This window comes from Schistocerca americana, chromosome 2 (genome assembly GCF_021461395.2).
Source record: "Schistocerca americana isolate TAMUIC-IGC-003095 chromosome 2, iqSchAmer2.1, whole genome shotgun sequence".
Classification (NCBI taxonomy): Eukaryota; Metazoa; Arthropoda; class Insecta; order Orthoptera; family Acrididae; genus Schistocerca; species Schistocerca americana.
In genome coordinates, this window is record NC_060120.1 from 945450617 (window position 1) to 945478428 (window position 27812).

The 27812-nt window shown below is 41.1% G+C and overlaps 1 protein-coding gene across 1 annotated transcript in view; it reads left to right on the forward strand.

Annotated features, from left to right (window-relative positions):
* LOC124596088 overlaps nucleotides 1–27812 on the forward strand; it is a 147553-nt gene that overhangs the window by 23976 nt on the left and 95765 nt on the right. The window contains exon 3 of the mRNA XM_047135082.1: nucleotides 21326–21506. Within this exon, the coding sequence (XP_046991038.1) occupies nucleotides 21326–21506 (181 nt within the window). The remainder of the gene's footprint in view (nucleotides 1–21325; nucleotides 21507–27812) is intronic.

Sequence of the window (27812 nt, forward strand, 5' to 3'; positions counted from 1 at the left end):
CGTTGGACAAATATATTACACTAGAACTGACATGTGATTACATTTTCACGCAATTTGGGTGCATAGATCCTGAGAAGTCAGTACCCAGAACAACCACCTCTGGCCGTAATAACGGCCTTGATACGCCTGGGCATTGAGTCAAACAGCTTGGATGGCGTGTACAGGTACAGCTGCCCTGGCAGCTTCAAAACGCTACCACAGTTCGTCAAGAGTAGTGACTGGCGTATTGTGACGAGCCAGTTGCTCGGCCACCATTGACCAGACGTTTTCAATTGGTTAGAGATCTGGAGAATGTGCTGGCCAGGGCAGCAGTCGAACATTTTCTGTATCCAGGAAGGCCCGTACAGTACCTGCAATATGCGGTCGTGCATTATCCTGCTGAAATGTAGGGTTTCGCAGGGATCGAATGAAGGGTAGAGCCACAGGTCGTAACACATGTGAAATGTAACGTCCACTGTTCAATGTGCCGTCAATGTGAACAAGAGGTGACCGATACGTGTAACCAATACCACCCGATACCATCACGCCGGGTGATACGCTAGTGTGGCGATGACGAATACGCGCTTCCGATGTGCGTTCACCGCGATGTCGCCAAACACGGATGCGACCGTCATAATGCTGTAAACAGAACCTGGATTCATCCGAAACAATGACGTTTTGACATTCGTGCACCCAGGTTCGTCGTCGAGTACACCATCGCAGGCACTCCTGTCTGTGATGCAGCGTGAAGGGTAACCGCAGTCATGGTCTCCGAGCTGGTAGTCCATGCTGCTGCAAACGTCGTCGAACTGTTCGTGCAGATGGTTGTTGTCTTTCAAGCGTCCCCATCTGTTGACTCAGGGATCGAGACGTGGCTGCACGATCCGTTACAGCTATGCGGATAAGATGCCTGTCATCTCGACTGCTAGTGATACAAGGCCGTTGGGATCCAGCACGGCGTTCCGTATTACCCTCCTGAACCCACCGATTCCATATACTGCTAACAGTCATTGGATCTCAACCAACGCGAGCAGCAATGTCGCGATACGATAAACCGCAATCCCGATAGGCTACAATCTGACCTTTATCAAAGTCGGAAACGTGATGGTACGCATTTCTCATACGTACACGAGGCATCACAACAACTTTTCGCCAGGCAACGCCGGTCAACTGCTGTTTGTGTATGAGAAATCGGTTGGAAACTTTTCTCGTGTCAGCAGGTTGTAGGTGTCGCCACCGGCGCCAGGCTTGTGTGAATGCTCTGAAAAGCTAATCATTTGCATATCACAGCATCTTCTTCCTGTCGATTAAATTTCGCGTCTGTAGCACGTCATATTCGTGGTGTAGCAATTTTAGTGGCCAGTAGTGTAGTTAACCTGCAACTGGGACTGTATACTGTGCACCAGTTAGCCGTTTAATCTCTCTATATTCAGGGTGGCGGAAATTCCCATTACAAACTTCTAGGAGTTGTAGAGGGTAGTAAGTCTCAGAGTTCCCTGTCCTGGTATGCAACGGGTAGACACGATGACGTGTAGTCAAACGATCCCCAGATGTGACTTATTGTCCGCTTTGCTGTTAGACCGAGTCAATACCTGTGCGTCACCGATAGAGGAAACACGGTGCAGTACACGTTTGCGGAATACACAGACATGCTCCTTGAGTATGGCGAAGCTGCAGGTACAGGAAGAGCTGCTAGTCGGCTGCATCACGAACGTTTACCACACCGTCACACTCCATCGCAGAAACTGTTTGCCTAAGTTACACAACTGCTACGAGAAACGGGTACCTTCTCCGTGAGGAGGCAGGACTGTGGTGCTCGCGCAGTGGTTAACACACTGGACTCGCATTCGGGAGGACGACGGTTCAATCCCGTCTCCGGCCATCCTGATTTAGGTTTTCCGTGATTTCCCTAAATCGTTTCAGACGAATGCCAAGATGGTTCCTTTGAAGGGGCACGGCCGATTTCCTTCCCAATCCTTCCCTAACCGTCTCTAATGACCTCGTTGTCGACGGGACGTTAAACACTAACCACCACCACCACCACTGTGGTGCTCCACGGCGACGCCTCACTCCCGAATTTGAAGAAGGTGTACTGCGTTGCACTGAAGACAGCCCATCAGATAGTTCGCGAACAATTGCGTGTGCAATGGCTGTTAGTCACAGTACCGTCTTGGACGTCCAGCATGAGCAACAATTACATCCGTACCGCTTACAAAGGGTACTCGCTATGGGTTCAGCTGACTTTCCTCAACGCGTCGCCTTCTGCACGTAGTTCCTGCACCGTTCCATCGACGCGCCCCTGTTTCCACGTCGACTTCTCTTCACAGATGAATGTAGGTCAACAAGGGATTGTCTCCGGAATGCTCGAAATAGCCATGTCTTGCGGACGAAAACCCTCATGCCACGCATGTTCAGGAATTTCAAGAGAGGTTTGGAATTAACGTGTGGGCAGGTATTCTGGACAGTCATGTGATTGGACCATACCTCATTCCATCCAAGGTCACTGGCCCCGCATACTTAGCCTTCCTACGACACGTAACGGACCGGTTCTTGGAAGCTGTGCCACTGAATGTCCGTCAGGAATTGTGGCTTCAGCATGATGGAGCACCACCTCACTTTTCACTGGCTGTCCGGAGACATCTCAGCAGACGGCATGGTGAAAGATCGATAGGCCGTGGTGATCCAACCGCGTGGCCGCCACGATCGCCGGATTTAACCCCTATGGACTACTTCTTGTGGGGTCGTATGAAGAGCCTAATTTATGATGCACCTATAGAGACAGAGGAAGATCTGCTGGCACGAGTTCTAGCCGTTGCACAAGACACTGACCACACACCAGGTGGGATGGAGAGAGTGTACCAGAACAGGCTTCGGAGGTACAATGTGTATAACGACGTTGATGGTCGCCACATCGAGCCGCTGTTGTAAGGCATCGGTACGTTGCGGCTGTTGCCGTAGATGCTGGGTTCTTGTTGTTGTCGATTAATTTATACCATATGGTGTACATTGTAATGCAGATGCGTAAGTAATAACGGAACGAGTCAGTATTCTTTTCAAATGGATTGCAACAATTGTACTGGGTCACACCTAAGTACATTCCTGTGGATGAGATAATCACCTGCATTGAAACTGTCGTAGAAAGGAAACGACACGTTTCCGCGCATGGAGGGTTGGGTTGTTTGGGGAAGGAGACCAGACAGCGAGGTCATCGGTCTCATCGGATTAGCGAAGGACGGGGAAGGAAGTCAGCCGTGCCCTTTCAGAGGAACCATCCCGGCATTTGCCTATAGCGATTTAGGGAAATCACGGATAACCTAAGTCAGGATGGCTGGACGCAGGATTGAACCGTCGTCCTCCGGACATGGGTTCCTATTCAAAATGATATGTACTCACTACCCTCTACATGTCCTAGAAGTTTGTAACGGGAATTTCCGACCACCCTGTATAGAAGGCAATGTCCTGACTGACTGACTCATCATCGCTCAGCCAAAACCGCTATCAACAGAAACTTGAAATTTAGTGAAAGTGGAGATCTGACTTACACTATGTGATCAAAAGTATCCAGACACCTGGCTGAAAATGACTTACAAGTTCGTGGCACCTTCCATCGGTAATACTGAAATTCAGTATGGTGTTGGCCCACCCTTAGCCTTGATGACAGCTTCCACTCTCGCACGCATACATGCAGTCGGGTGCTGGAAGATTTCTTGGAGAATGGCCGGCCATTCTTCACGGACTGCTGCTCTGAGGAGAGGTATCGATGTAGGTCGGTGAGGCCTGGCACGAAGTCCGCGTTCCAAAACATCGCACAGGTGTTCTATAGGATTCAGGTCAGAACTCCGTGCAGGCCAGTCCATTACAGGGATGTTATTGTCGTGTAACCATCCTGCCAGAGGCGTCGATCGCCATCCCAGAATTGTTCTTCAACAAGTGCGAAGTAAGAGGGTGATTAAAACATCAATGTACGGCTGTGCTGTGATAGCGCCACGCAAAAAACAAGAGGTGCAAACCCTCTCCATCAAAAACACGACCACACCGTAACACCACCACCTCCAAATTTTACTATTGGCACTACACACGCTGGCAGACGACGTTCGCCAGGCATTCGCCATACCCACACCCAGCCATCGGATCGCCACATTATGTACCTTGATTAGTCATTCCACACAACGTTTTTCCACTGTTCAATCGTCCAATGTTTATGCTGCTTACACCAAGCGAGGCGTCGTTTGGCATTTACCGGCGTGATGTGTGGCTATGAGCAGCCGCTCGACTACGAAATTCAAGTTTTCTCGCCTCCCGCCTAACTGTCGTAGTACTTGCAGTGGATACCGATGCAGTTTGGAATTCCTGTGTAATGGTCTGGATAGATGTCTGCCTATTACACATTACGGCCTTCTTCAACTGTCGGCGGTCTGTGTCAGCCAACAGACGAGATCGGCCTGTACGCTTTTGTGCTGTACGTGTCCCTTCACGTTTCCACTTCACTATCACATCGGGAACAGTGGACCTAGGGATGTTTAGGAGTGTGGAAATCTCGCGTAAAGACGTATGACACAAGTGACACCCAATCACCTTACCACGTTCGTGAGTTCCGCGGGACACCCCATTCTGCTCTCTCACGATGTCTAATGGCTACTGAGGTCCCTGATACGGAGTACCTGCCAGCACAGTGCACCTAATATGAAAAACGTATGTTTTTGGGGGTGTCGGGATACTTTTGATCATATAGTATATAGTTCAGTCGATACAAAATTGCGGCCTTTAGGGGGCAAAATAGGGGATGAAGGTTTTTTATTTTAAGAAATGTCGTTATTAAGGCAATTTTGAAGCTAGACCTATGAAAACTGGTATTTGGTTTCTCGGTCAGAAATAAAGAAATACGCGTTTCAGCATCTTTCGAAAGCCTACCCTATGAGGGTGAAGTTGTGGGTGAAAACTTTTTTTGGAAGTATATAATTATAAAGAACTACTAAAATATTTTCAAAGATACATCTGTGAACACTAGTATGGATTTCTCGTTTACAAATAAAAACATACGTGTTTCACTGTTCTTGGAAACTGCAGCCCTAAGGGGGTGAAATAGCGGATGAGATTTTTTATGGAAATATTTTATTATGAAAGCATTTTTAAAGCTAAATCTTTGAAAATTTAAATTTGGCTGCTCAATTAGAAATAAAAAATACGTATTTCACTGTTTTTGGAAATTCAACCCCTACGGGGGTGAAACGGGAAATGAAAGTTTTTATGGAAATATTTCATTGTGCAAGTATTTTTGGAGCTAAATCTATGAAAATTTGTATTTGGCTTCTCTGTTAGAATTAAACACATGCATGTGACTGTTTTTGGAAATTCAACCACTAAGATGCGAAATAGGGGACAAAACTTTTCATGAAAATATTTCATTGGGAAAGCATTTTTAAAGCTAAATTTTTTGAAAATTGATGTTTAGCTTTTCGCTTGGAGTAGAAGACATACGTGTTTCACTGTTTTTGGAAATTCAACCCCTGTTGTTGTTATTGTGGTCTGCAGTCCTGAGACTGGTTTGATGCAGCTCTCCATGCTACTCTATTCTGCGCAAGCTTCTTCAACTCCCAGTACCTACTGCAGCCTACATCCCTCTGTATCTGCTTAGTGTATTCATCTCTTGCTCTCCCTCTACGATTTTTACCCGCCACGCTGCCCTCCAGTACTAAATTGGTGATTCCTCGATGTCTCAGAACATGTCCTACCAACCGATCCCATCTTCTTGTCAAGTTGTGCCACAAACTCCTCTTCTCCCCAATTCTATTCAATACCTCCTCATTAGTTATGTGATCTACCCATCTCATCTTCAGCATTCTTCTGTAGCACTAAATTTCGAAAGCTTCTATTCTCTTCTTGTCTAAACTATTTATCGTCCACGTTTCACTTCTATACATGGCTACACTCCATACAAATACTTTAAGAAACGACTTCCTGACATTTAAATCTATACTCGATGTTAACAAATTTTTCTTCTTCAGAAACGCTTTCCTTGCCATTGCCAGTCTACATTTTATATCCTCTCTACTGCGACATCATTAGTTATTTTGCTCCCCAAATAGCAAAACTCCTTTATTACTTTAAGTGTCTCATTTACTAATCTAATTCCCTCAGCATCACCCTACTTAATTTGACTACATTCCATTATCCTCGTTTTGCTTTTGTTGATGTTCATCTTATACCCTTCTTTCAAGACACTGTCCATTCCGTTCAACTGCTCTTCCAAGTCCCTTGCTGTCTCTGACAGAATTACAATGTCATCGGCGAACCTCAAAGTTTTTATTTCTTCTCCATGGATCTTAACACATACTCTGAAATTTTCTTTTGTTTCCTTTATTGCTTGCTAAATATACAGATTGAATAACATCTGGGATAGACTAAAACCCTGTCTCACTCCCTTCCCAACCACTGCTTCCCTTTCATACCCCTCGACTCTTATAACTGCCATCTGATTTCTGTACAATTTGTAAATATCCTTTCGCTCCCTGTATTTTACCCCTTCCACCTTCAGAATTTGAAAGATAGTATTCCAATCCTCTTTGTCAAAAGCTTTCTCTAAGTCTACAAATGCTAGAAATGTAGGTTTGCCTTTCCTTAATCTTTCTTCTAAGATAAATCGTAGAGTCAGTATTGCCTCATGTGTTCCCACATTTCTACGGAATACAAACTGATCTTCCCCAAGGTCGGCTTCTACCAGTTTTTTCGTTCGTCTGTAAAGAATTCTCGTTAGTATTTTGCAGCTGTGACTTATTAAACAGATAGTTCGGTAATTTGCACATCCATCAACACCTGCTTTCTTTGGGATTGGAATTATTATATTCTTCTTGAAGTCTGAGGGTATTTCGCCTATGTCATACATCTTGCTCACCAGACGGTAGAGTTTTGTCAGGACTGGCTCTCCCAAGGCTGTCAGTAGTTCTAATGGAATGTTGTCTACTCCGGGGGCCTTTTTTCGACTCAGGTCTTTCAGTGCTCTGTCAAACTCTTCACGCAGTATCATGTCTCCCATTTCATCTTCATCTACATCCTCTTCCACTTCCATAATATTGTCCTCAAGTACATCGCCCTTGTATAAACCCTCTATATACTCCTTCTACCCTTCTGCTTTCCCTTCTTTGCTTAGAACTGGGTTTCCATCTGAGCTCTTGATATTCATGCAAGTGGTTCTCTTTTCTCCAAAGGTCTCTTTAATTTTCCTGTAGGCAGCATCTATCTTACCCCTTGTGAGATAAACCTCTACATCCTTACATTTGTCCTCTAGCCATCCCTGCTTAGCTATTTTGCACTTCCTGTCGATCTCATATTTGAGACGTTTGTATTCATTTTTGCCTGCTTCATTTACTGCATTTTTATATTTTCTCCTTTCATCAATTAAATTCAATATTTCTTCTGTTACCCAAGGGTTACTACTAGAGCTCGTCTTTTTGCCTATTTGATCCTCTACTGCTTTCACTATTTCATTCCTCAAAGCTATCCATTCTTCTTCTGCTGTATTTCTCTCCCCCATTCCTGTGCATTGTTCCCTTATGGTCTCCCTTGAACTCTGTACAACTTCTGGTTCTTTCAGTTTATCCAGGTCACACCTCCTTAAATTCCCACCTTTTTGCAGTTTCTTCAGTTTTAATCTACAGTTCATAACCTATAGATTGTGGTCAGAGTTCACATATGCACCCGGAAAAGTCTTACAATTTAAAACATGGTTCCTAAATCTCTGTCTTACCATTATATAATCTATCTGATACCTTTTAGTATCTCCAGGGTTCTTCCATGTACACAACCTTATTTCATGATTCTCGAACCAAGTGTTAGCTATGATTAAGTTATTCTCTGCCCAATATTCTACCAGGCGGCTTCCTCTTTCATTTCTTAGCCCCAATCCATATTCACCTACTATGTTTCCTTCTTTCCCTTTTCCTACTCCCGAATTCCAGTCACCCATGACTATTAAATTTTCGTCTCCCTTCACTACCTGAATAATTTCTTTTATCTCATCATACATTTCATCAATTTCTTCATCATCTGCAGAGCTACTTGGCATATAAACTTGTTCTATTGTAGTATGCGTGGGCTTCGTGTCTATCTTGGCCACAATAACGCGTTTACTATGCTGTTTGTAGTAGCTTACCCGTACTCCTCTTTTTTTATTCATTGTTAAACCTACTCCTGCATTATCCCTATTTGATTTTGTATTTATAATCCTGTGTTCGCTTGACCAAAAGTCTTGTTCCTCCTTCCACCGAACTTCACTAATTCCCACTATATGTAACTTTAAAAGATCGATTTACCTTTTCAAATTTTCTAACCTACCTGCCCGATTAAGGTATCTGACATTCCACGCTCCGATCCGTAGAACGCCAGTTTTCTTTCTCCTGATAACGACGTCCTCTTGAGTAGTCCCCGCCCAGAGATCCGAATGGGGGACTATTTTACCTCCGGAATATTTTACCCAAGAGGACGCCATCATCATGTAATCGTACAGTAAAGCTGCATGCCCTCGGGAAAAATTACGGCTGTAGTTTCCCCTTGCTTTCAGCCGTTCGCAGCACCAGAACAACAAGGCCATTTTGGTTAGTGTTAGAAGGTCAGAACAGTCAATCATCCAGACTCTTGCCCTTGCAACTACTGAAAATTCTGCTGCCCCTCTTCAGGAACCACACGTTTGTCTGGCCTCTCAACAGATACCCCTCTGTTGTGGTTGCACCTACGGTACGGCTATCTATATCGTTGAGGCACACAAGCCTCCCCACCAACGGCAAGGTCCATGGTTCATGGGGGGGGGGGAGGGTTCAACCCCCAAGGGGATGAAATATGGTCAGACTGATTCACCAACTCATCATCGCCCATCCCATACCGCGGAGGATAGAAATTTGAAGTTTGGAGAGGGTATGGCTCTTATATTGTAGGCATCGTTTAAGAAGGGATTGTCCGAAATTTCACCACTAAGGGGGTGAAATAGGCGATGAAAAGCTTTTTGAAAGTATGTGGCTGTTAAGGGAATTTTGAAACCACAACTACGAAAATTGGTACATAGCTTCTCAGTCAGAAAATAAAAAATACGTGCTTCGGTGTTTGTGGAAATGCAGACGCTAAGGGGGCAAAACAGGTGGTCAAAGTTTTTCTGAAACTAAATAATTATTTAAAAAGTACTAAAGGATTCTATGGCTACATCTACGACAGTTCGTATTTGTCTTCTCGATTAGAAATAAGAAGTATGTGTTTCAGTATTTCTGGAAATTCAGAATTATATGCAATAAGGGATGAAAATTTTTAATGAAATGTTTCGTTGTATAATAAACGGTTTAAAGCTAAATTTATTAATATTGGTATTTCACTTCTCTGTTAGATATACGGAAATATTGGTTCAAATGTGTGTTAATTCCTAAGGGACCAAACTGCCAAGGTCATCGGTCCCTAGAATTACACACAGCTTAAACTAACTTATGCTAAGAACAACACCAACAGCCGTACTCGAGGGAGGACTCGAACCTCAGGCGGGAGGGGCCGAGCAGTCCGTGACATGACGCCTCAAACCACGCGGCCACTCCGCACGACGAAATATTTGTAAGGGGATGAAAGTTGCTGTGGAAATATCTCCACAAGAACGCAAAAACTGTGGACTCCAGCTACCACAGCCGGCCGGAGTGGCCGAGCGGTTCCAGGCGCTGCAGTCTGGAACCGCAAGACCGTACGGTCGCAGGTTCGAATCCTGCCTCGGGCATGGATGTTTGTGATGTCCTTAGGTTAGTTAGGTTTAACTAGTTCTAAGTTCTAGGGGACTAATGACCTCAGCAGTTGAGTCCCATAGTGCTCAGAGCCATTTTTTTGTAATTTGTGAACAACATAAAAATTAAATTAAAAAAACCTCTGCAGACCATACAGTGCGAGCGAACCAACGGGAACTAAGCTAGTAATATACAGGGTGTTACAAAAAGGTACGGCCAAACTTTCAGGAAACGTTCCTCACACACAAATAAAGAAAAGATGTTAGGTGGACATGTGTCCTAAACGCTTAATTTCCATGTTAGAGCTCATTTTAGTTTCGTTAGTATGTACTGTACTACCTCGATTCACCGCCAGTTGGCCCAATTGACGTGAATCCGCACGCAGTTATGCAATCACGTCATCAACACAGATTTTCTGTGAACGTCTGGGCAGGCATTGTTGGTGATGTCTTGATTGGACCCCATGTTCTTCCACCTACGCTCAATGGAGCACGTTATCATGATTTCAAAGGGGTACCCTACCTGTGCTGCTAGAACATGTGCCTTTATAAGTACGACACAACATGTGGTTCATGCACGATGGAGCTCCTGCACATTTCAGTCGAAGTGTTCGTACGCTTCTCAACAACAGATTCGGTGACCGATGGATTGGTAGAGGCGGACCAATTCCATGGCCCTCACGCTCTCCTGACCTCAACCCTCTTGACTTTCATTTATGGGGGCATTTGAAAGCTCTTGTTTACGCAACCCCGGTACCAAATGTAGAGACTCTTCGTGCTCGTATTGTGGACGACTGTGATACAATACGCCATTCTCCAGGGCTGCATCAGCGCATCAGGGATTCCATGCGACGGAGGGTGGATGCATGTATCCTCGCTAACGGGGGACATTTTGAACATTTCCTGTAACAAAGTGTTTGAAGTCACGCTGGTACGTTCTGTTGCTGTGTGTTTCCATTCCATGATTAATGTGATTTGAAGAGAAGTAATAAAATGAGCTCTAACATGGAAAGTAAGCGTTTCTGGACACATGACCACATAACATATTTTCTTTTTTTGTGTGTGAGGAATGTTTCCTGAAAGTTTGGTTGTACCTTTTTGTAACACCCTGTAGACATTTTTATGTCCCGAGAATCAGTAAAATGTCAATAGGCATGAAAGATCATAAAATGGATTAGAGTTCATGAATGAAATATCATAAACAACGATGTATTTCTGCCTTCAGAAATTTTTTCGAACTTGTTTTATCCTTTCAGTTTTGCCTCTGTTAATGTTTTTCCGCAGAAGGCATGACGTTAATGTGAATATTAACTTCTTGTTCAAACACTGTTTTGGGAGGTTCAATCAACTAATTAGTTTGAGATGTGGAATGTTCCTGCCATGACACATTTGTTTGTCCAACACGCTAAAAACGCAAGTTGTTATTTGCAAATTGTTACATGTGAAGGGATGCGTTGACCAGTTTGTAACAAAAGATCCAGCAGTTATCTCCTGTATCTTTTTTAATGAAATTTGCCTATTTAAATGGAATTTCATTAAAGAATAAAAGTAAATAATCTGTTACCTTTTTAAAATTTTTTGCTTTTAGTTAATTTGCCTTTCTTTCTTTCTGTACGTACGAACGAACTTTGTTGTAGAACCTCTCATTTACGTGTGGTAATAAAAAATTCATTTACACGGAACTAAGTACATTTAAAATTACGTGAACTCATATTAACTGATTAAGAATATTTAGTTGAGAATTAAATCCTTTACATAATTCGGCCTTGGCACACATTTTCTAAATGCAGTGGTTTTTTTAAAAATATTTACTGCATTCTTTCCCGGCGTTAGCTATGGAACACAAGACTGTCTCTATTAGCAGAAAACGCTTAAATATTGCCAAGCCGACGTTTAATTATCACTGATAAAACACACATCCCTATACATTTAAGTTATTTGAAAGGACCAAAATTGTTAAATTTCAACATTAACTATCCGCCTATGAATGCACAAATGTGAACTAATTTAAAATCCGTAAGTCTCAGGATCGCTGTAAAAGAAGTACATTTTCTTAATTCACTGCTAATTTTTATCTGTTCCCGATTTACGGGTTTGGTTAATTTTTCATAGCAGAACAATTATTTAAATGTGCCGCCGCTGCAAATCGTTCGGTCACGGCACAGCCCAGCAACACCGCTAAAAATGCTGAAAATTCTTTAAAGAAATATTATAGATGACATTGGCAAGCTAATTTACATTAATAATACACACTTTTGATAAATTATAATATATTTAAACCACAACAAATATTCAACTCACATTAGTTTGTAATTTCTCCTCTAATGGCGGCTAAATCTAGCTACAGACAAAAGACGTCTACCCATTCATAAAACGCTTCGTCACAGCTTCCTATCGCTTTCAGCTCCAAAAGAGGATGACCAAAGAATACTCAGTACGTGGTGCTTTTATACTACTGCTGACTATTAACATCTCTTTGTAATCATATAACATTATTTTCGTCTGTGGCTGAATTTTGCATTTTTGTTATCGCAGATATTGACACATTTCGCAATTATATTATGAATATAGAAATATTACCATCCTAAATACAGAAAGAATATTACTACAGAAAATATTACAATAATAATGAATGTCCTTTACACAAAATTCAATAATATTTTTTGTTAAATAATTACAGTATTTACAAATTGCTTTATAGCGGCGTATATGGTACAATTAAATTTTAGTTTATTAATAGTGTGAGTTTGCCAGGGAACATTACATTGGCCCCTGGCAGCATTTGGCAAAGAGTTTTTATACTTTGACACAATGGTGCCAGTGACATTCTTTACAATTCTGTATTTTTTTTATGGACTGGCTCTTTTAATCAGTCCCAGGGTTATATATGTTCATGGCTCCCCCATTTGGGCGAAGGCAGACAGGAAAGCTGGGCAAAACTGTGCCGGAGCCCAGCCATCCCAGTTGGTTCATGATTAATCTTGTCTCTTTAACAGTCATTCTTTTGAATTGATATAGCAGTTTATCATCAATGGTTACATAATATCACAGTCACATACAGTTCAACGAAAGCTTTTGTGTGTGATTAACAACTCGTTATTATCAATTTTTGCGATGTACTGCAAGGTCACTTGTCCTAGGATACATCACTTAGTTTTTTGAAATCACTTAGCACAACGTCACTTTTTATAATGTTCCCACTACCTACGTGTTACAAATCCATCTCCTACACTTGTTAGTGTTCATTTTCTCTTATCAGTTTACGGATATACATAATAAATGTTCAATGTTTATCAAAAATGGAGTCATTGACATGTTATGCAGTTTGTGTAAATATTTTGGAATATGTCAATAATGCTGTGGTTGGTGAGCGGTGCGGAGTAATTGTTGAGCGGCGCTCGGCGCGGCGCGTCGGCTCCGTGTAGGTCACCGCCCCCGGTGTTGACAGCTACGGCGCGGAGAGGCGTGTGGCTGTCTGGTCTGCTACGGGCTGCTGCGGCCGCTGCATGGCTGAGGTAGCCGGATGCGCGTTGTATATCAGCTCGCCCGTGTGACATCTTCTTGCAGTGCTCCAGCAAACATGCAACAAGTTCACAAACAGTGTACTACCCTTATGGGCATTTTTCCTGCTGTGGGAAAAAACGCACACAGTTATTGGCAGTTATTATTCAGTAAGCCTTCACTAGTCTGGTTTGCACAGTGTTTCGTTGTCATAGTAACACGTTTTATGGGCACACAATATTTTTTCACCATGTCATGACTTGTCATTAGTCACACGCAAGTTTTCACCTTAGGACAAAATGTATCTCTGTAGTCAATGCGCTTTTCTGGCGTCCCTTGACACACAAAGAGTTATAGTTTGACACTAACTTGGTTCACCGTCCGTTATCGGCTCACTGTTCGTGTCGTGCTAGTTCCTTGTTCACTTGCACACACGGCGATGATACAGTTTCTTATTGTTTGTTCAAAACAACTTCGTGACGTATTGCTGCAGGTTTAACAGTCACTGTCCGTCTCTGCCACACAATACTGCACTTTTGTTTAAGTTTTTTTTATTTACAATGTCCGTTGTGCGATTTTTATAACAGCACATTCGTAACTTCTTTGTTCGCTCTTTACCAAGGTGTGTGATATTTGCGTACATGGTAACAAATATTAAAACTTCGTATTAGTTTGCCCAAAAATCATCTATATTTATGTTCGAGTAGATTTTATTTGTGCATTCCAGCCGGATTAAGGCATATTGTTCAATAACTCCTTTGAAATTATGTCTCAGTTTACTTGCAAGGTCCTACGTAACTACAGCGTAGTCTTTGTAGGCTAAAATTGACTTGGACTGTATCAGGCTAGCTCTTTTTTACTGATTGAATCTGCACATGCTTCAATTGAAGCTTCTTTGTGCGTAACTTTGCGTTACTTAAATTTGCAATAAGTTTGCCTCCCATGGTGCCCTCGGGTCACTACTGGGTGCATTATTCTCTTTGATAACACTGGTTTGAAAATAAAGTTCTCAGGGTCTCATATTACTGATATTATTCTGGGTTCGAATCTGTCAATCTGACAGCTACACATATATACATACATACATATATAATAGAAAAGATTGTACCAAGAAATATTTCAAGTTTGACACACATATAGAAAATTATGCAGTACCCAAACTAATCGCTACTAAAATGCTCCTCCTCACTTAACTCTGTCACAATTTAACACTATAAATAATTGTACTAATCAGGTTATCTGTGCAGACATTTAGAGCATGTTTAAGCTAACACTAATTAAAAGAAGACATAACACAAATATTCATAAACAAAAGAGAAAGTCAATCATATTCTTATAACTAAATACTTCTACACTAATACATTATCTCTAAGATCACACATCATTAATGTTCATTCATTTTCAAAAGAATGGTGTATCTTTTTTACACATAACACATAGGACATTTAGTCATTTACTGTAGGAATATTTTTACATCCTTACACGGATACAGTCCCCGTACTCTCCGTGATTGGGGATCTGCTAAGAGATAGCTACTATTTCCTTCTTGGACTAAGGAATGGAGTATGAGGCTCGACAGTAGGTTTTGTGAGGTTTCACCTCGATATTGTACTGATATCCCTTAACAATTCCTGGTCGTTCTGAAAATACATCTGCATAATTAGATAATAACTGTACCAAATCCTGCTGTTGCACTGAGTTCAAATTTTCGGACTGTGATACTTTGCTCACAAGTGCGTCCACATTTGCTTTTAATTGATCACTTTGTACGTCTGGATAATAGAGATTTTGTCCGAAACAATGATTGTCTAAATGTAGTATCCACTGATTCCTACATTTTATGTTAATAGCATTACAATTAGGCACAGTTACCTCTTCAGATCTGAGCATGGACAATTCTATCCTCCTACCCGCGTTCATCAAACTCTCGTAATTTTCCCCGAGAAAGGTCGATTACTGCGTCCCTTTCTCTCAAAAAATCTACCCCCAAAATGCAGGCTACCTTTAAACCCTTTACTACCAGGAATGAGCACGCTATGGCTTCTCCCCCTATATACATCTCTACCCGCACTTGGAGTTTAATTATTTGTCGCTGTGCACTGATGGCTCCAGTGACTGCAATTGTTTACAGGAAAAGTCAGCATACGCTTTTCTTTCCCCAGTACTCTGAATAAGTCCATACTCATGACACTGACAGTAGCACCTGTATCTACGATTGCTTGCACATCAATATTGTTAATTTTGATCTCTATTATCGCTTGTACTTTGTCCTTGTGCTCCTTTATGCACGTGGATGGTTCAGTTATTAATTCATGTCCCATCTGTACCCCTTCATTATACCTGAGGATACAGATTCCCGATGTTTTGTTCTGTGTCGGGCTGCTCTCACTCCAAACCTCAGCCGACGATGGAGAGCGTATCTCGGCTGAATCTAGTTTGTTGGATTATTACTGGTGGATGGGTGTGGCTGCTCTGTGTCGCTGACCTCCACTATGTGTAAGTTGTGTTGCGTCGGCCGCCACGGTTGCGCAATTGGCGCATTTTGTGGTGGCGGTCGGTTATTGTCATATCTTTCACTGTTTTGCCGGTCCGGACTGGGCCTCTGGCTCTGTGGCCAAGTTCGGTTTGCATCGTTATAGGTATTACTGTTCCACGGCCCCCTGGCATTTTTCCAACTACTATTGCTTGGTGGGGCTGTTTCATATCGGTCATCAGACCTCCTTTTCCGGTCATTATTCACCGGCGGACTATTGCCGTTCCCGTCTCTACCTCTATTCCCGTTTTGTACATAATCTTGTCTCCTATTGTTACCTCCGCCGTTTCCATTATTTGGTGGAGGCGTGTTATTTCGACCATTTCTGTAACCGTTTCCGTTACTTCTAGCCTGTTCAGAGGCTGCCTTAACATCCTCCTGAATCAGGTCAATTGAGTCCAGAACAGACAAGAATTGTTCTATGTCGTTCTCCAGTACGTGTATAAGTTTTTCCTTTACGTGTATCGGCAAGTGTGATTTCAAAAGTCTGATCAAATCCCGGGATGAAATCTGCTCGTCCCAGTAACGGGTCTTATTAATGTACTTCTCAAAATATTCTCGCAAATTGCCTAATCGTGGAGAATACGGCTCTGGATTATATACCTCTTTCCGTAATCTCTCCTGAATACATGTTGACCAATATTTGGCCAAGAATGCCTTTTCAAATTTCTTATATGTGTCGCAACTGTCAGCTGCTTCGGTTGCCCATAATGCAGCATCTCCTTGTATGTAAGACATAACGAACTGTATTTTCTGTGTATGACTCCAAACGCTAGGCAAAATATTTCTAAATCCCTTGATAAACACTACAGGGTGAACAGATTTCTTCTCCGTTGTAAATATCTGAAACTGTCGGTTTCTAATCAGGCTTTCTTCAATCACTATTTTGGAGTGACATTTATTTGTTTCGCTAACATTGGTTGCCTGTTCTGTTTCGCAGTCGCAATTTTTTACTGCTGTATTTATATGCCTATCATTGTTGGACCTGGCTGGCGTGACACACGCCTGTGCGTCGCCGTGCAGCAAGCTGGTTTCCAGCTCTGCAAGACGACGGTTGACATTCCGCTGCCACAGCGGAATGTCAGTGTGTACCGCCTTTTTTAGGTCCTGCACTTCCGCATTGGAGCCTACGTCTTTGGCTTCAATCGCGGCGTGCACCTTCTCATCTATTTTTTTTATAAATTCGTTTTCAATTTTGTGCACTTGTTCGGACATTTTGTGCTCAATTACTTGACTTGTGTCAATTTCTAATTGTTCCATCCTGTTAGCCAGTACACTAATTTCACCCACGATACTGGCGTTAACCACCTGGATATTATCTACTCTGTCGCTCAGTTCTTGCACCGCTTTGGGTATGGTTTCGTAGTTTTGTCTCAAACTAACAATCTCACTTTGCATAGTTTCCAAAGATTGCATTAACTGCAAGTCTCTCTCATTCAAGCGTTGATCACGCTCTGCTTGTTTAGCATCACGTTCTCTATCGCGTTCTGCTTGTTTAGCATCACGTTCTTTATCGCGTTCTGCTTGTTTACGTACAAATTCATCTTGGAAATTGAGCATGCGCTCGAACATAACTCTTAATGATTGCACTTCTGACACCTTACCACTCTCTGGTCCGTGTCTAGTGCTTGTGCGTGGCACAGTATTTCTACTTTCAACTGAATCACTGGCTGGCAGTGGCAACATTTCTTGCCCTTCTGCCCCCAGATTCTCACATGGTACTTCCTGAATTACGCTACTAACATTACTTTGTGCCCCACTTTCTAACTCGGTATCACTACTTGCTAACTGTTGTTCATTATCCATGTTGATATCTTTCTGACTACGCAATCTAACCATAGTCAACAAAAGAAACAAAATCTGAACTAAATATCCTAACACTCAGGTTTCACTGACATAATCACACAAGAAATGGTCATTTGTTGACACACACTTATTATATACTACAATGACTAACTACTCAAATGTCCTGTTATTTAAAAAAAAAACACTAACAACAAGCACACCACTAATGATCCGAGAACACTGCACTGAGGCTACTTTACTACCCACAGCACAACTACACTGTAGCTTTACCTTTTGGTGATCTATCTTGGGTGCAGCTGCCCCCTGGTATTGTGGTAGGTAATTAATTTTTCGATATAATGAGCTCTCTTCTTCAGCTTGCCTCTGGGTATATAGTGTTCTCATGCAAAAAATCATATACAGGTATTACCACACAATATTGGTTAGGCAATACATACAATACATGAAAAAAAAATTATTGGTTGTTCTCCAACAAAGTTCGACTACAATAATTCCCTAGTTATCTCATGGGTATTTTGTGGCCACTGCATATTCGGGCCCCACGTTGGGCGCCAATTTAATGAAATTTGCCTTTTTAAATGGAATTTCATTAAAGAATAAAAGTAAATAATCAGTTACCTTTTTTAAATTTTTTGCTTTTAGTTAATTTGCCTTTCTTTCTTTCTGTACGTATGAACGAACTTTGTTGTAGAACCTCTCATTTACGTGTGGTAATAAAAAATTCATTTACACGGAACTAAGTACATTTAAAATTATGTGAACTCATATTAACTGATTAAGAATATTTAGAGACAATAAAAATTCTATTTCAAAAATAAAAATTGGTAAATATCTATCACATGGATTCCAAGTCACAAAAGTATTACGTCAAGGATGTAGCATCTCACTGACATTGTATAAAATATATACAGAAGTAACTTTACAGAATTGGAAGAAAAAATGTCACGCTATGGGAATACGAATAAATGATAGAACAATATACTCGTTACAATTTGCAGATGACCAACTGATTATAGCCCAACACTATGAGGACATAGAGTATATGACCAGAAAATTGATTCAAGAATATAAAAAATCAGGTCTAAATGTAAACATGAATAAAACAAAGTACATGGTAATTGGTGGAGTGAATGGAGACTTAATATTAGAAGAAGGGATGGGAACAATAACAGCTACTGAGAAATATAAATATTTAGGTGTGAAAATTACAAATGATGGGAAACAGGACGAAGAAATTAGATCAAGTATAAATTCTGGAAAGACGACAATCTCTTTATTGAATGGAATTCTCTGGGACAAACACATAACAACTGATAACAAAATAAGGATTTTTAAATCAATAGTTAGGAGCATTATTACATATGGTTCAAAAGTGTGGACAACAAAATGGCAACTGAAATCAAAATTATTAGCCACAGAAATGGATTTCTGGAGACGTTCAGCAAGAATATCAAGACGAGAAAGAATAAGAAATGAAGTAATCAGAGACAAGATGAAATGTAAAAATTCAATTATTGATTTCATCGAGCACAAACAACTTAAATGGTATGGACACATCAGACGAATGGAACAGGAAAGGCTACCAAAATGCATAATCGACTGGGTACCAATTGGAAGAAGAAAAAGGGGACGACCACCTGATACATGGATACAGGGAGTTCAGTCAGCAATGAGGAAGAACAACATTCCTGAAGATTTATGGACAAATAGAGAAGAGTGGAGAACAATAATTAGTGACTTACTGTAATCTAGAATAGGTGCTGGAAAAATGTACTCACATTGTAAATCCAGAATAATAATAAAGAATATTTAGTTGAGAATTAAATCCTTTACATAATTCGGCCTTGGCACACATTTTCTAACTGCAGTGTTTTTTTTTTTTAAATATTTACTGAATTCTTTCCCGGCGTTAGCTATGGAACACAAGACTGTCTCTATTAGCAGAAAACGGTTAAATATTGTCAAGCCGACGTTTAATTATCACTGATAAAACACACATCCCTATACATTTAAGTTATTTGAAAGGACCAAAATTGTTAAATTTCAACATTAACTATCCTCCTATGAATGCACAAATGTGAACTAATTTAAAATCCGTAAGTCTCAGGATCGCTGTAAAAGAAGAAAATTTTCTTAATTCACTGCTAATTTTTATCTGTTCCCGATTTACGGGTTTGGTTAATTTTTCTTAGCGGAACAATTTTTTAAATGTGCCGCCGCTGCAAATCGTTCGATCGCGGCACAGCCCAGCAACACCGCTAAAAATGCTGAAAATTCTTTAAAGAAATATTATAGATGACATGGGCAAGCTAATTTACATTAATAATACACACTTTTGATAAATTATAATATATTTAAACCACAACAAATATTCAACTCACATTAGTTTGTAATTTCTCCTCTAATGGCGGCTAAATCTAGCTACAGACAAAAGACGTCTACCCATTCATAAAACGCTTTTTCACAGCTTCCTATCGCTTTCAGCTCTAAAAGAGGATGACCAAAGAATACTCAGTACGTGGTGCTTTTATACTACTGCTGACTATTAACATCTCTTTGTAATCATATAACATTATTTTTGTCTGTGGCTGAATTTCACATTTTTGTTATCGCAGATATTGACATATTTCGCAATTATATTATGAATATAGAAATATTACCATCCTAAATACAGAAAGAATATTACTACAGAAAATATTGCAATAATAATGAATGTCCTTTACACACAATTCAATAATATTTTTTGTTAAATAATTACAGTATTTACAAATTGCTTTATAGCGGCGTATATGGTACAATTAAATTTTAGTTTATTAATAGTGTGAGTTTGCCAGGGAACGTTACACTTTCCTAGCTCAGCAGGCAAACGTCTGATTATCTGGTATCTTCTAAAGTTGTCTCAATGTCCCTGTCGGCTTTCTTCACCGCCAGCTGTGGATTCGAACACGTGAACAATGAGTAGAGGATAATGGAGTGGCAAGTGGGAATGCCACAACGCCACTATAACGTAAGTCCCAAAGTAAAAGGATGCCGCCTGCTTTAATTGGGATCAGTTTGAAAATCAAGAAAATGAATTATTGTAGTGATAAGTCACTTGAGTTATACAATGCTAACAAACTTGTTTATGTATGTATGTATCTCCAGACGTGTCTTGATGAGCTCCTTAAGCTGTCATGTTAATCACTGCTGTGCCAGGTTTTATCAAACTGAAATTAATTTATAATGGTTTGTCCATTATGTCTTAATTCAGTTTACGTATCTTTGATGATTTTATGCGACCCCTTTAAACTTGGTATTGCATTGATCAGTGCATCGAGCTCGCTGTGAGGTGCAGTGTATGTCTGTACGTATGTTGGTATCCACAGTACATGCTCATAATAAAATCACAGTAGCCTAACCCCCACCTTCTTCGGCTAGAGTCCCCAAGCATGTGACACCGCAATTCAGCCATTAGCTAGTTTGATAGACCCAAGTGCTCAGGTAGTTTTACTCTCACTGTCTGACAGATGACGGAACAGATCCACTTCTGGCCCATGCACTCCGTATGTAATCTTATAGGCTTCGTAAATAGCTTCATATGTTTTGTGTTTTCCAGCTACACGCTGCTTGTCTTGGCGATTTGCTGCTCATTGTTAAGTTACATTGGGACATGTACAACTTTGATTGTGTCAGTCTCTAATAACGGTCATTCTACACTAATATCAACTACTCCATTAAACAACACTATTTAATGGATGTGGCTGTATGAATCTTGTCAACAGGTGGAATGGAAGCATGGAAGCTACGACACCACCAACAGGCGTTTCTTCATTGCAAGTAACAAAGAAACTGGTGAGACGGTTCTGCAGATATTCTCCGTGCAGTTTAATGACACCGGCGTCTATGTCTGCTCTGTCCCTGGCATACCGACCGAGGAACACTCGGTATATCTCTCTGTCATCGGTAAGTTCGTATGACGCTGGAATGATCAGTTTGGCAAATAATATTAATTATTATTTTACAAAAACATACATTTCTTTTACTGTCTGATGTCATCTCAACTCAGCTGATTACATTCAGTGAAATTTTAATATTTATTAATCCGTCACGTTTATTCCTATCCCTTCATAGTAATTGTTCCCAGTACAGGTAACCCCTCCCTTCCCTCAACCCCAAGCAATTACTATGATTAAGATACAATTAAAACCACGTATGTCTAAATTGCAGACAGGGTGGCTACTAGACCACGGTGAACTAGTGCTTGTGCATTTCGCATCACTGTGCCTCTTGTGTGAACAGCCACATTTTCCTAGTGTAACAGATTTTTTTTTCTTTGCTAGCTTTGCTCACGCCAGTTACAGCACTCTGTGGACGCAGACTAGTAATGTCTCGTAATAAGAATTATACTTTTGTCGATTTAGTCACAAGCAGCTTGTCTCTAAAAACAAATGCCACCATTTTTCCCTTTGACAATAAGGTTTTCATATTTTCTTGTGTAACTTCCTTCATACCCATTCTATTTTAATTACAGAGTAGCCTGCATATGTGAATACAAATTTCGTGTAGCCATTGATGAAATCCCTCAGATCATGCTAAGCTCTTTCCATACGAAATTCAGAAATGTCTCTATTCGAAAATTTCTCACTTAGTCAACAAATGCGGCGCTCTTCTTCATGATCCCAGCTTTTTCATGCAACGTACTTAGGTATATTGTGTACCTGTAATCATGTTTCTGTAAAAACGATTCTGTACAGTTTAATATGAATGTTTACATCAACAATTAATATTATTTAGTATTTTAATTCAGAGAAAGTGCTTAAAGTAATTAACAAAAGTATTACTAATTTCCAAACAGTAATTTGAAGTATATTGTATATTAAATGATTGAATTATGAATACTGTTGGTAGCACTTCATCACTTGAAACCCAGAGCATAGTTGATTTATGGCAGCAATGGAAGGCAACAATGTTCACAGAACTCCAGTTATAGAGAAACAGTCTGGCTGCTACTTTTGACTTACAACCGGTCTCATTTCTTTGAGTGTCACACTTTCAAAGAGTCGCTCTTAAACAAGATATTTTCTTTTATAATTGTAATAGAAGCACTTTTTCTTGGAGGAATAATGCATGACTGTAAGCATTTATGTACTTAATCAACTAAGAGAACAAACAAACCCTGCATTAATGGATAACTTTGCGCAAATCTGTATATACTGGAATAAAAATCATGTTGAAAGCATGTATTGATCCTGTATAACGCTACATGACTTTACTCCATCAACGTAAGTTAATTTTAGGGGGATATAGAGAATTATTTTGCACTTTTGCTACTAAGGCTTAGTCTGACTGTATCCTGAATTTGGTCCGATGCACATAATGTGCAATATTCATTCTCCTCAAGTCATTATAGCTGGGGCTTACTGCTCTTTCCTTTAACTGGTTAACCATTTCATCATCAAATTTGACTCTAAATGAATGTGGAGTGAATAAAACCGTTGCGTGTGCTGCAATTTCGCTTGGCAAGGCAACAAGGCATGGGCAAGTCATATCTTCCTCAAGTTTCTGAATTGTCTTGTATTCTTGTATGTCCCCCCCCCGCCACCCCCCCCCCCCCCCCCCCCCACCCCTTCGTGACGTCGCGACACAGGGACTCCTGTAAACACAGAGACAGATTTTCAACCTGTTAACACCACGAGTAAGATAACACAATAACCTTTTTTGCAGCTCGGAAGCAGGCCTTCCTGCCCAACGACTACTCTCTATTTCGTCTCCTGAAGACTAGGGCTTTTTCTCGTCTGCTAATACGGTGCAAACCCAAGCCCTGCCCTCGATCTGTTCGATGTTACCTCTGCGAACATACGGCTTAGAGCACCGGCTACCGGACTGTAGGAGCCTCTTGCATGTTTGACGAAGAAATGGAATGCTGAAATACGGATGTCGCAACGTCAATGTGACCTGTTTGATGTGGTCGAGCAAGGACCTAGCTAAAAGCCTGATTATCGTTTTTAAGGGAAAAACTCCCGATTCTCAAGACACAATTTGAAATTTTTTAGCACAAAAGGGACTGCTAATGCCTCTAATTCATAGACCGAATATTTTACCGCGGCAGGAGACATAGATCTGGAGGCATACGACACAGGCCGTTTTTCACCGCCTTGTTCTTGCAGCAAAACTGCCACGACGCCTGAATTAGAGGCATGGGTCTGGACTATGAATGCGTGACAGAAAGCTGACATGGCCTGGAAAGGAACGTCATTTACGACGGATTTCAACGCGTCAGAGGCTGCCTGTCGGCTTTCAGTCCAGTGAAACGCTCGCAATTTATTACGTAACTGATTCAAGGGGGCGACCAGCTGGGCAAATTTAGGTACAAATTTCCTATAAAAATTCCCCCTTCCTACGATGGAAATGAATAGTTCAAATCAGCAGCAATAAGGTAACATGTTTTTTAAAATTTTACATGACAGGCCTGTTCAGGCTTATTGCCATTATCAAGTGACCTGTGAAGTAACATTAGTAAGATTGTCTGTGTAAAAATTGTGACTAAATTACAATGAAATGAACACCCTTAGCTGCTTACAGGCGTTGACATACGTCAACGGGGACAGATGAAAATGTGTGCCCTGACCGGGACTCAAATCCGGGATCTCCTGCTTACATGGCAGACGCTCTATCCATCTGAGCCGCCGAGGACACAGAGGATAGCGCGACTACAGGGATTTATCTCTGGCACGCCTCCCGCGAAACCCACATTCTCAACATATTGTCCCTCACTACGGCCGGTGAGTCTTAACTATATATATACTAAGATGGTATCTCTTCTTTCGGACATGTCCGAAAGAACAGATACCATCTTAGTATATATAAAATTGTGACTGTTTTACGTTTACATTTGCGCTCGTACTTACGTCTAGTTGGAAGTGACGACCATACTGCATCTATAGTCTTACTCTCAAGTCTCGGTAAGTATAATTGTTCTTGTAGTGATCGAAACGTAAAAGTACGTTTTCGTCAGATTGTTTTGACACTTCAGTTCTGACAGTTCTCTACTTTAACGCTACATGTTTGCAAAGTATCTACAGCTTACCAGAGATGATGTTACCTATCGTTGTTCTTCTACCCCCATGAACCATGGACCTTGCCGTTGGTGGGGAGGCTTGCGTGCCTCAGCGATACAGATGGTCGTACTGTAAGTGCAACCACAACGGAGGGGTATCTGTTGAGAGGCCAGAAAAACGTGTGGTTCCTGAAGAGGGGCAGCAGCCTTTTCAGTAGTTGCAGGGGCAACAGTCTGGATGATTGACTGACCTGGCCTTGCAACACTAACCAAAACGCCTTGCTGTGCTGGTACTGCGAACGTCTGAAAACAAGGGGAAACTACAGCCGTAATTTTTCCCGAGGGCATGCAGCTTTACTGTATGGTTAAATTACGATGGCGTCCTCTTGGGTAAAATATTCCGGAGGTAAAATAGTCCCCCATTTGGATCTCCGGGTGGGGACTACTCAAGAGGACGTCGTTATCAGGAAAAAGAAAACTGGCGTTCTACGGATCGGAGCGTGGAATGTCAGATCCCTAAATCGGGCAGATAGGATAAAAAATTTAAAAAGGGAAATGGATAGGTTGAAGTTAGATATAGTGGGAATTAGTGAAGTTCGGTGGCAGGAGGAACAAGACTTTTGGTCAGGTGATTACAGGGTTATAAATACAAAATCATGTAGGGGTAATGCAGAAGTAGGTTTAATAAGGAATAAAAAAATAGGAGTGCAGGTAAGCTACTGCCAACAGTACAGTGAACCCATTATTTTGGCCAAGATAGACACGAAACACATGCCTATTACAGTAGTACAAGTTTATATGCCAACTAGCTCTGCAGATGATGAAGAAATTGATGAAATGTATGATGAGATAAAAGAAATTATTCAGGTAGTGAAGGGAGACGAAAATTTAATAGTCATGGGTGACTGGAATTCGAGAGTAGGAAAAGGAAGAGAAGGAAACATAGTGGGTGAATATGGATTGGGGGAGAGAAATGAAAGAGGAAGCCGTCTGGTAGAATTTTGCGCAGAGCATAACTTAATCATAGCTAACACTTGGTTCAAGAAGGTTGTATACATGGAAGAATCCTGGAGATACTAGAAGGTATCAGATAGATTATATAATGGTAAGACAGAGATTTAGGAACCAGGTTTTAAATTGTAAGACATTTCCAGGGACAGATGTGGACTCTGACCACAATCTATTGGTTATGAACTGTAGATTAAAACTAAAGAAACTGCAAAAAGGTGGGAATTTAAGGAGATGAGACCTGGATAAACTGACTAAACCAGAGGTTGTGCAGAGTTTCGGGGAGAGCATAAGGGAACAATTGACAGGAAAGGGGGAAAGAAATACAGTAGAAGAAGAATGGGTAGCTCTGAGGGATGAAGTAGTGAAGGCAGCAGAGGATCAAGTAGGTAAAAAGACGAGGGCTCGTAGAAATCCTTGGGTAACAGAAGAAATATTGAATTAAATTGATGAAAGGAGAAAATATAAAAATGCAGTAAATGAAGCAGGCAAAAATGAATACAAACGTCTCAAATATGAGATCGACAGGAAGTGCAAAATAGCTAAGCAGGGATGGCTAGAGGACAATTGTAAGGATGTAGAGGCTTATCTCACTAGGGGTATGATAGATACTGCCTACAGGAAAATTAAAGAGACCTTTGGAGAGAAGAGAACCACTTGTATGAATATCAAGAGCTCAGATGGAAACCCAGTTCTAAGCAAAGAAGGGAAAGCAGAAAGGTGGAAGGAGTATATAGAGGGTTTATACAAGGGCGATGTACTTGAGGACAATATTATGGAAGTGGAAGAGGATGTAGATGAAGATGAAATGGGAGATACGATACTGCGTGAAGAGTTTGACAGAGCACTGAAAGACCTGAGTCGAAACAAGGCCCTGGGAGTATACAACACTCCACTGGAACTACTGACTGGCTTGGGAGAGCCAGTCCCGACAAAACTCTACCATCCGGTGAGCAAGATGTGTGAGACAGGCGAAATACCCTCAGACTTCAAGAAGAATATAATAATTCCAATCCCAAAGAAAGCAGGTGTTGACAGATGTGAAAATTACCGAACTATCAGTTTAATAAGTCACGGCTGCAAAATACTAACACGAATTCTTTACAGACGAATGGAAAAACTGGTAGAAGCCGATCTCGGCGACGATCAGTTTGGATTCCGCAGAAATGTTGGAACACGTGAGGCAATACTGACCATACGACTTATCTTAGAAGGAAGATTAAGGAAAGGCAAACCTACGTTTCTAGCATTTGTAGACATAGAGAAAGCTATTGACAATGTTGACTGGAATACTCTCTTTCAAATTCTGAAGGTGGAAGGGGTAAAATACAGGGAGCGAAAGGCTATTTACAATTTGTACAGAAAGCAGATGGCAGTCATAAGAGTCGTGGGGCATGAAAGGGAAGCAGTGGTTGGGAAGGGAGTGAGGCAGGGCTGTAGCCTGTCCCCAATATTATTCAATCTGTATATTGAGCAAGCAGTAAAGGAAACAAAAGAAAAATTCGGAGTAGATATTAAAACCCATGGAGAAGAAATAAAAACGTTGAGGTTCGCCGATGACATTGTATTTCTGTCAGAGACAGCAAAGGACTTGGAAGAGCAGTTGAACGGAATGGACAGTGTGTTGAAAGGAGGATATAAGATGAACATCAACAAAAGCAAAACGAGGATAATGGAATGTAGTCGAAATGAGTCGGGTTATGCTGGGGGAATTAGATTAGGAAATGAGACACTTAAAGTAGTAAAGGAGTTTTGATATTTGGGGAGCAAAATTACTGATGATGGTCGAAGTAGAGAAGATATAAAATGTAGACTGGCAATGGCAAGGAAAGCGTTTCTGAAGAAGAGAAATTTGTTAACATCGAGTATAGATTTAAGTGTTAGGAAGTCGTTTCTTAAAGTATTTGTATGGAGTGTAGCCATGTATGGAAGTGAAACATGGACGATAAATGGTTTGGACAAGAAGAGAATAGAAGCTTTCGAAATGTGGTGCTACAGAAGAATGCTGAAGATTAGATGGGTAGATCACATAACTAATGAGGAGGTATTGAATAGAATTGGGGAGAAGAGGAATTTGTGGCACAACTTGACAAGAAGAAGGGACCTGTTGGTAGGACGTGTTCTGAGGCATCAAGGGTTCACAAATTTAGCATTGGAGGGCAGCGTGGACGGTAAAAATTGTAGAGGGAGACCAAGAGATGAAT